The sequence below is a fragment of the Monopterus albus genome, unplaced genomic scaffold (genome assembly GCF_001952655.1).
Source record: "Monopterus albus unplaced genomic scaffold, M_albus_1.0 scaffold614.1, whole genome shotgun sequence".
Lineage (NCBI taxonomy): Eukaryota > Metazoa > Chordata > Actinopteri > Synbranchiformes > Synbranchidae > Monopterus > Monopterus albus.
Genome location: NW_018128494.1, coordinates 25,471 through 36,153, shown reverse-complemented (window position 1 = coordinate 36,153; position 10,683 = coordinate 25,471). Strand labels below are relative to the sequence as shown.

The window sequence follows — 10,683 nt, the reverse complement described above, 5'->3', positions numbered from 1 at the left end:
TTCTTCTCTCTCTCCTCTATCCACTCACCCCAACTGGTCGAGGCAGAAGACCGCCCACCAAGAGCCGGGGTCTGTCGGAGGTTTCTTCTGTTAAAGGGAGTTTTTCCTCCCCACTGTCGCCAAGTGCTTGCTCAAGGGGGATTTGTTGGGTTTTCCCTATGTAATAATATTGATAACAGTAAGGTCTAGACCTTAGTTTGTAAAGTGTCCTAAGATGACTTTTGTTGGGATTTGGCGCTATACAAAGAAAATTTGATTTGATTTGATTTTCAGCCTGGAGCGTGTTTTATTTGTTGATCATCAGATCATCAGAGTGAAGCACTCAACCAAGGCACTTCCAGGCAATTCAACCAACATACAGTGAAAACACCAGTCAGATCAGTTTTCACCAAGCGGATCTGTAATGTGTGGCAGTTCAACATCATGAAGAAAACTGTAGATCTTTCTTTTCAATCATCTGGTAATAACCAGTGAAGTTTTATCAGATTATGAGGAAAGTGTCTGGGAAATTATCTGGACCGTAGGGACCCATAGCTAAAGTACACACTGGACATTTAGGATGACAAATGGTCAAGTGTTCGACATATACACTGCATTTACATGATGCTGCACATGCACACACACAGAGCTGCACATAAAGTACAGACAGCAGAGAGAACCAGAGACAGTGAGCAAGAACTTATCGGCAGTTACGAGGCTCAGACACCAGAAGGCGTCACCACTACAGCTACAGCCTGTAACTTCACCACGGGCCAAACAACCTGAGGGCTGTGTGTGTCCTGACACCACCCCAGTGCACGAGGCACACACAGAACGTCCTCCTCCTCCTCAAGGGTAACAACCTGTGTCCGAGCCGACATCATTCTGTGTAAACTTTGCATAATCAAGGACACGGAAATCAGGCTCTTATGTAACCGTGTGCACGTGAGCCTCCTTTACTACTTGTACTTCATTTCCTCCACATCTGCTCCATCTCTGCTGGCAGAAAGCATCAGAGAAGCAAATCAAACCATGTCAGAGTCTCTCGTCTATTACAGGAAAAAGAAGGTGGCTGCATGTAATGTGGACTCATGGAAGAGGTAGTGGGACTTTAACAGGGTCCTGCTCTGAGAAAAACCAAGTGTTGGACTCAGAACCTTCAGAGTCAGAACCAGTCGCCTTTAGAAAACAGACACAGGTTTAAAGATCTGCAGGGCCCTTACGATACGTGTTTAGTGTAACGCTGCACTCTGTTGTTGGTCTTAAAAACATTTCAGTTTTAATACTGTATCCTTGTTCTCTCCCACCTATAATCATACCTGACACTGCTGTGAACGCTCCGTTCAGATCCACTCGAGGTTTGAACATACTGACAATGAGACCCGAGACCCGCTGCAGTAAGACCAGACCTGACCCGACCAGACCCAGCAGAATCTGGGCCCGACTTGGAGCGTGGTCCCTCAGACCTGAGTGAAGAGCTCTGCTCTAAGACAAAGCCTGACATGTTGAAATACATCTGAGTGTTAAAGCTCGTTAAACCGAAAGCTCGTTTAACAAATGACATGATTTTCTGTTTTCCTGACATGGGAGAAAAGTGAAAACCAATTCGCCACTACTAAACGTATCTAAGACTAACAGGGGTCCCTGTTTGTAACCAGAATCACAACGGGACCCGTGACCATACACAGCTCCATCAGGAGCTCTTTAAAATAACCATCCAAAGACAAAAACATAGGTCAAACTGTCGCTTTCTCAGGCGCCGCCCGTCGCCTCGGTCCAATGTTTCCCTGTTTAGACTCAGCCTAACAACTTTTCCTCCTTCCTTCAAACAACTTTATTACCAACTGACTGACACAGAGCAGCGGCTGACTGTGACAAACTGGTTAGTGAGCCGGACAAGGACGTGTTTGACGAGGTTCTGGTCATCTAAGTCAAAACGTATCCATCACCAGACGCCTGCGAGTGAGGTGTGTGCTGCAGAAGAGCTGTGCAACGTGCTTTGAATCTGATGGACATGCATGGATGAAGGAGGTTAGCCAGACTTTTCTTTTAAAAATGTGACGACCCTCGCCGCAGCACCTCAGTGGCTTTGTGAGCAACCGATGTGTGTGTGCTGTCTCACCCAGTGGTGGTGTACCCAGAGCCGAGACACCATAGTAGGAGAACGGGCCCGTTTCAAACTTCATGTTTTCGTTTCCGGCTTCCACCTCCACTCGCCCCTGGAACACACACACACACACACACACACACACACAGAGGACATTTTGTTTAATACACATTTAGACTTCACGTGTGTGTGTGAGTCAGGCAGGACTCACCTCTGGTAGCAGGAAACAGAAACTCTGACGTCCTATAAATATTACATGGTGCCACAGGTGCACTGGTTCTGGGTCCTGTGTCTCTTTACCTCACATGCACACATTTGTACTTCTATCTTTGTGAGGACACAGTAATTAGCCTTTGACCCCAACAAGAAAATGCCGACCTCCAACTCTTCATCAGTATAATAAAGAGAACCAGACACCAAACTTCTGGAATCTAACAGTGAATCCAACGTTTTGATGACAACTGATCTTTTTCAACCACACCCTAAACCTAATGTAAACCTAATTCTGGTCTCAATCCTAAAGCCAAGTCTTCAAACAGCCCTTGGGAGCTGGGTCAGACCGTGAGCATTGACCTCGGTCCTCACAATGCATGGACATACAGATACACACACAGGTGTAGCTCAGCAGTGGAACAGGAGCAGCTGTGCTCAGGTTGCATGCCGGGCGTCTGCAGTCCTCAGATGACCGCGAAGCCTCCACACAACAAGATGGCCATAATATGAAGATTTACACAGACTGTGTTGGCTAAACGCGCCCTGACCCCGGCTGAGACACAACAAAACAAACAGATGTGATACGAACAGTGTCAAACTGTCAGGAATCAAACTCAACCACACTGGATTTCTGTCCAATGCAGCGAGGTTAATACCAGACACAGCTGAGTGTGCAAATACCGTGGTCACACAGGTGAACCAGCACCTCTGTGACACAGTCTGAACACAACATCAGCACCTTCATGAGGTGGATTCACTGCAGGACTGCTGGATCATTCCCTGTAAACTGTTTTCTTTATGATAAGAGATGACGACTGTTTCATTGATCTTAGAAGAAGGAACATGATGCAGATGCTTCTCTCTCTCATTACTGCAGGTTTACTCCATACTGCTGCAGCCTCCGTCCTACAGTTTAATTCTGACTCCTGTCCGAACTGGTAACACTGCTGTCTGGACTGTACTAGTGTCCGGGCTCAGACGTCAGGCTGACACGTGAAACCGCCATCAGACTGATGCAAAGCAGTGCATGAGTGAGAGGCGTGCATTGTGGTTTTCTTATGTAGTAAACAAATATGCATAATGAACTGAGGGTATGTGTGGTGAACACGTCTTTGTCCCCTCCCGGTCGCTCTGCTCCTCTCTTCCTGGTGCAGAGGAGGGATTTGCTGACTGACGGTGCATCCTGCTGCTGTCCTCCCTCCAGCTCCACATTCATCCCTGCACTCCTCTCTCTCCTCCGTGTGATTCTCAGCGCTCACCACTCGCTGCCTCCTCATGTGTCTCTCTTCTTTTACATCCTCCTTAACCCTTTAATCCCCTCTTCCCCCTCGAATTCTTATGAAAGAGGATCTATTAGTAAGTGTCGGCAGAGAGAGGAGCTCCTCATCAAAGCCACACCCACAACAAGTATCTATGCGCCTGATTTGCAGATGAAAATCCAAACAGCAGGGTCACTGATCAGTCAGCTGATCATTGTAGAGTGATGTGATTGATCTCTTTATTCCCAGAATGTCAGACACTGGGAAAAACCCCACTGCAACTTTCCACAATCAAAGGTCTTCACGTCTTATGTCACTTTGTCAAAGAAGAGAAAGAAAAGCATCAGCTGCTCACGTTAAAGAAGGTGGAACCAGAACATGTCCGACTTGAGGGACAAAGAATGATCAAATAATGGACTTAGGATTCACCCAGAGTAAAAACACAGCTGACTGAAACCCAACGCTGAGCTGTAACATCACAGAGCTACCGTCAACTCCCTACGTTAAGGGTAACATCAACTTCAGAAACACATTTCAGCCTCGATGCTTTGAAAAATAATGATGTGGAGTGTTGCATCTCTAAAGCAACACAACACAAACCCATGACCCACTGTTCCCTGTGCGTGGCTTTAACGTTCAGTGTGCGTCTGTGTGCATTCACCTGCAGAACGAGCACAAAGTAGTCGACAGGTTTGCCCATCTGGTAGAGGAAGTGCTGCGGCGAGCGCTTGTCGTTCTCGTTGAACTTGAGTTCCTGGATGACGTCTGGGTGTTTGAGCATCCTCAGTAAGACTTTGTCAGTGATCTGGAACGGGCTGAACAGGCTCACCTCTGGGCGGCAAGGGGGTGACACCGAGGGGGAGGGGCCAGAAGAGAACAAAGATGTCAGTGTAGCTACTCAGAAATGGATTTAAGATGGAATTAAAACATCACAGGCCCTGTGTCGTTTACAAAGCACACAACAAGGCGGCCACACCCAGCTCATCTTGTTCACCTGTCATGGCTGGACACGAGCGTTTGATTTTATACTACGTCCACATATCTACTGTAAAAAAAGTCAAGATTAAAAAAACACCACAAGACGATTCAGGATAATCAAACGTTCACCCCGAGGCCAACGTGCACCTGTGTAAATCCGCCTGTTCGCTGTGAGAATAGCCGCCGCCTCCTCAGAACTCACCTGTGGCGAGGAACCGATGAGCCGCCAGCATGAGCTGAGAGGAGATCTTCACCTTACTGTCGCTGTCCTGCTTGAAGGCCGAGAAGTCACGCTTGTTTTTGTTGGGGTCCACCTTCTTCCTGTTTCTGTTGTCGGCTGCAGGGAGAGGAAAGAACAGCGGGGAGAACTGAGAGCGAGCAGCACCAGAGTCAGATAAACTACAGGAGGCGGCTCTGAGGATGTTCACAGAACATTTCAGTAGTGTCATTCTCATGAGAAACCCCAAAGTGCACATTTCACTTCTCCTAACCTTGGCTAGGCGGCAGGCGGGGCTGATTTACAGACCCTACTTTGACAACACAGGGTGGAGAAGCTGGGATAACAACAGGAGGCTGTAAGTAGCAGAGGGTCATGGAGGGGGGTGTAGCTGGGAGACACCACGTCCTGTCCCACTGTCTCTGGGGTTAACAGACAGTGTGGGAAATCTTAGTTACTGCACCTTTAAGCAAAAGCTGCCAAACATTCTCAGATTCAGCTTCTCCAACGTGAGGACTCTGCTTTTGTTTTCTGTCACTGTAATCTGAAGATCTTTGAGTTCTGGACTGTTGTTCACACAACTGAAGACATGTAGATGTCAACCTGGACTCTAGGAAAGTGACATGTTCGTAGCTTTTTGTGTTTACAGACAAAGTGGATGCCGGTACTCAGTAGCTGCAGGCCAGTGCCAGGTCTCTGACCGCAGCCGCTGACAGGAGACCAGAGCTTCACACCTGCCAGAAATCCAACCAAGCTCCAATCATCCAGCAGCCTGGTTAAAGACAAAACTCTAAGTAGGTCTGTTAATCACTCATACATGCCACTTAGGATCAGATCTGATAGCGTATATCTGTGCGTGTGTATCCAATCCAAGCGCTGACTCACTGTAAAGGTCAGATTCATCCAGGATCTCAGATTTGATGATCTCTTCAATGACGTCCTCCAGCGTGACCAACCCCAGCACCTCATAGAAAGGGTCTCCCTCCCCCTCGTTGTTCACTTTCTGGACAATGGCCAGGTGGGATTTACCTGCAGAGGAGAGAGATCAGCTGAGGGTCATTGTGGACTCATTCCCACAAACCTGGCTCTTAAGTAGGACATGATGAAACAAGGGGGAGAGATGGGAAGTCAGAGTTTCACTGCAGCTGCTGGCCTTCAAACAGAAAACCTCTTCCCTTGTTTTTCTGTTTTGGAGGCAGCGTGGCGTCAGTCTCACTTCTGTTCGATCTGTCAGTGGATTTATAGACCGGTGCCTTAATATAGCCCAGAGTGGACTAAGAGCTTTGGAGCTGGAGGACGTGCCAAGAGCAGATAAAGAGGAGAGAGTGAGGGCGAGGCAGCGGGAGGACAAGGCTGAGAACAACGAGATGGATCTGTCCTCTAAAAAAGACACACTGGACTGTTTCCTTATGCTCAGGGCGAGTGTGCATGTGGGCTATCACAGGTCTGCAACAGACAAACCGGACAGGGCACAGGCTGCTGCCGCCAAGCGCAGAGGAAAGAAACACTGCCTGGTGCACAGCAGCGAGGCAGCCAGTCCCAGCTGCTCAGCATCACAATCACACGATCTATTCCAGGCTGTTCGGTGACGCTGGTCAGTAACCAGAGACATCCCGGTCAGTCTGAGACAACTGCTGATCCATTAACGCATCAGCTGGTGAAACACATATTCAGCCGGTTCCCACTTTTTTGGCTTGTGAGCCTTTAAACAAAGACCTCGCACCAGTTGATCAGATTATTAAACAGCTCTTGAGGAGGTTCAGGTATCCAGTCGTCCATAAGACTAACAGGGTCCACAGACGAGAGAGCAGCTAATCCTGAGGGCCTGAATGTGCACGTTCATCCCACCACAGAAAACACAGCAGCTGATTTCACTCATTAGTCCCTGCTGAGGGGGACCATCAGTGAAATCCGCTGCCAGACTTTGAGCTCCTGACGTGGCCACTTCATCGGCCCACACTCCGCGGTGACAGCGACGGCGGGTCGACACCGTGACATCACACGTCCACGACAGGGCTTTTTAAGGTTTGTTCAAATGATGATACTGTCTCTTTGTTTACTGACCGACTGACACCAAACAAAACCAAGCCGTGCAGTGGGTGATGACAGAGCCTGAGCTGAAATAAGCAGCCCATTAACCAACCGACTGCAAAGCAATCACCAATAATCAATCATAATTGATTATTTTTGTCATTTGGAAGCAAAACGTTAAAAGACCCTTTGGTTCCAGTGTCTGAAATGTGAGTATTCTCTGGTTTTCTGTCTTCAGTAAGTGGAAACTGAACATCTTCGAGTTTTACACTGACGGTCAGACGTCTGAAGAAGCCGCCTTGACCCCGAGAACATGTGACGGCCATTTGTCACAATGTCCTGACAAACAGAAACCAAACAATCGATTGTGGATTAACTGAGAGTGAGAACGCTGGCTAGCCGCAGAATGAGGAAGACTCCACATGCATACGTTATCTGTAACCCCAAACACTGATTGACTAATTATTGCAACTCTAAAATAAGCAGCCTGAGCTGATTGTGTTGTTATTGTGTCTTCTCTTCTGCCTGCAAACGTTTTAAATAAATAAATAAGTCAGAGGTTTAACCGTCGCCTCACTGGTTTCAGAATCATCTCGCCACAGGACAACAGTCAGAACGAGCCACTGGCCTCATCTTCACTCCCTCTCTACTCAGATTTAATGGTTTTATTTTAACCTTTGGCTGAGACGTGTGAATACACTTCTGGTTTGGGCTCGTACACACAAAGTAGTAGTAGGAACAATTAATGAATGAATAGTCTGGTCCATAAAACACCAGTACAATAAAGAAAATACATATATATCAATTTACTGTCATATGAGACCAAGAAAAGCATCAAATTCCTACAGCTGAGAACACGGAACCATGACATTCATGGCCTTTTTACAGGATAAACCTTTACTGTAAATCTCAGTGTGATCTCGAGCGCTTCATACATTTGCTTCAGACCTGCAGTGAGTGATGTGTCTCACTGGCTGTTCTTTGTGCTGAAATGTTCCACTGATCGATGCACACAGAGCCTGGGGAGGGCGGGCTGCTCTGTGTGGCTGCAGCTTTTTGCAGCAAACAAACTCGACAGCAGCTGGTTTCTCTGCAACACCCCCACATAAGGACACACACACACACACACACACACAAACACCTGCTGACACACCTTTTTTGAACTCCTCCAGCATGGCATCCAGCTTTGTGTCATGAAACACAAAGTGCACGGGGTGATTGTAAAATTTAGTGATTGTCTTTAGGGAGGTGCAGTCATCTGGATCCACAAACGCCAGGTCCTTCACGTACAGGATGTCCATGATGTTAGTGCGCTCGTCGTCATACACAGGTATACGGGTGTACCCGCTCTCCATGATCTCAGACATGGTGTTGAAATCCAGCACCGCGTCTGCCTGGATCATGAAGCAGTCGGCCAGGGGCGTCATCACATCCTCTACGGTTTTCGTCCGGAGCTCCAGGGCACCCTGGATCATGTTAAGTTCTTCTTTAACCAGGTCATTGTAGGGCTCCGTCACCCTTAGCATCTCTAACAGCTTCTCCCTGTTGTACACGTTGCCTATCTCCTGGCCCAGCAAGCAGTCCAGCAGCTTGCTGACGGGGAAGGACATGGGGAAGGTGAGGAGCATGAAGAACTTGGTGACCAGGATGGTGTTGGCTCCCACGGCCAGCCCGTGGCGGGAGCACAGCGCCTGGGGAACAATCTCTCCAAAGATGACGATGGCAATGGTAGAGGCCACCACTGCGCCCAGCCCTGACCCGATGAGGTCATCGATGAGGATGGTGAGGGTGGTGTTCACCAAGACGTTGCCCAGAAGAAGAGAGCAGAGAAGATAGTTCCCTTTGCTGCGGATTGGTTCTATTTTCCTGGCATACTTCTTCTCTTTTTCAGTCCCACTGCTCTGGACTATGCGCAGCTCCATGGGGTCCAGCGCCATCAGCCCCAGGTTCAAGCCGCTGAACATCCCCGAGAGCACCAGCAGGCAGCAGATGAGGATGACCTGCAGCCACAAGGGCAGCAGCGACTTCTTCTCCTCCACCACCAGCACCCTGCCGTCACTGTCCTCCAGCAGCTCCCACCTGCTCCCGTCTGCGCTCAGCGCGCACAGTGCATACTCCTTCTGCGGTTCGCTCTTGCGGAGCGGCTTAATGTGCAGGGTAACGAGCCCCGAAGTGCGTCGACTGCTCACGTTCATGAAGGTCCCGACGCTGATGTCTTTCGTGAAATCAACACAAGTCCTGTACGGCGCGTCCGACAAGCCGTTGCCGCTCCTCGCCGCAGCTACCGCCTCTTCCTCACCCTCCTCTTCTTGGGCCACGCCGCCGTCCGTGAGCTCTGTGAAGCGGATCTGGCTCCAGGCGTCCGAGTGGAGCTGCACCCCGTAAAACCGGAGCAGCACGGAGCTCTCCTCAGTCACCTGGATGACACCGACGTCATTGGTGCTGGCCGGTTTGTCGCTCCTCTCCAGCCGCATTCCGAGCACCTGGCTCCCTCCGTCGGCACCGGACACTTCCGCCATTGTCCGGACACTGACCGCGCTCCAGAGGCAGATAACGACAGCGAGCATGTAACCCTGCTGCCCGCTCCATTCTGTCGCCATGTTTGTTTCACTGCGACCCGGCGGGGTCGCTGCGGCCCCCAGGCCCGGGCCCCCCCCCCCCCTGCACCCCCCCCCGCCGTACACACCCCCGTTATCACCGCCTATCGGAGAGGAACCGGTAGAGCTAATAAACAAACACACTCCCCCTTTTCTCCCTCACACACACACACACACACACACACACACACACACACACGTAGTTTATTTCATGCTGTTTGTCTGTTTCCTGTTTCTCTATTCTGCTTCCAGATAAACACCATTTACACAGATGCAGATTTAATGGTAACAATCCTCTTTTTGTTTTTATGGACTAATGAAACTGCTCATTATTTTTAAATAACTAAACACATTTTTTAGCACAAAAGATGACGTAATTACCCGGTGGTGGCAAATAACTATACATTTACTCAAGTACTGTATAAGTGAAATGTTGACGTATCACTTGGGTATTTTCTTTCTCTGCTGCCTCATACTTTGCCTTCACTACAGTTTAGAGGCAAATATTGTACTTTTTTACTCCACTGCATCTATTTTATAACTTTAGCTATTAATTATTGTCAGATTAATTCGTAATACAATACATTAATACAAAAATACAGTATATTATAAGACTTTATTGATCCCTGGTGGGAAATTCACAAGCTACTCAGCAGTAATTCATGTTCCAAGGTAGTTAACATTAACTCCCTCTTTACCAGCTGCAACATTAAATGTGATGTGCACAATAATGCATCAGTAATTACAATCCACTAGAATGATATACATAGTCTGCATAATGAGTACTTCTACTTCTAGTACTCTAAGTATGATTTGATGCTAATACTCTTGTACTTTTACTTAAATCACATTTGAATACAGAATATTTATTTGTAATAGAGTATTTTTTTTACTATTTTTACTCCCGCCGCCATTTTTGTTTATGATTTGAAACCCGAGAATACGAAGGACGTAAATGATAATGATGGTGGTCCCTGGACAGGACGGGATTCATTTGGATTCCGAATCTCTGGATGCGTCGTCGAGGCGTCTGGGAATGATGCTGTCAAACGACCACGCGGGTGTAGAAACGGTACGTAAGACTTTTGGTGGTTAGGGGGAGAGTGGTGTCTGTGGTACGGAGGTGTGTAATACATGAGAGACACACGCTGGGGCCAACACCTCCACTTACCACCGTGCCCCGGGGCCACCACCCCAGGTCACCCTCCACTTACCACCACCCCGGGTCACCCTCCACTTACCACCGTGCCCCGGGGCCACCACCTCGTGTCACCCTCCACTTGCCACCGCGCCCCGGGGCCA

General features: G+C 48.6%; 1 protein-coding gene across 2 annotated transcripts in view; it reads right to left on the bottom strand.

Annotated features, from left to right (window-relative positions):
* The window catches only part of LOC109953307 (metal transporter CNNM4-like), a 19,390-nt gene extending 9,991 nt beyond the window's left edge, over nucleotides 1–9,399 (bottom strand). For both annotated transcript variants that reach the window (XM_020588748.1, XM_020588749.1), the window contains exons 1-5: nucleotides 7,938–9,399; nucleotides 5,639–5,782; nucleotides 4,739–4,873; nucleotides 4,220–4,389; nucleotides 2,102–2,198 (exon numbers count right to left, since the gene is read on the bottom strand). In XM_020588748.1, the coding sequence (XP_020444404.1) occupies nucleotides 2,102–2,198; nucleotides 4,220–4,389; nucleotides 4,739–4,873; nucleotides 5,639–5,782; nucleotides 7,938–9,384 (1,993 nt within the window). In that variant the 5' untranslated portion in view covers nucleotides 9,385–9,399. The remainder of the gene's footprint in view (nucleotides 1–2,101; nucleotides 2,199–4,219; nucleotides 4,390–4,738; nucleotides 4,874–5,638; nucleotides 5,783–7,937) is intronic.
* Nucleotides 9,400–10,683: the final 1,284 nt, after the last annotated feature.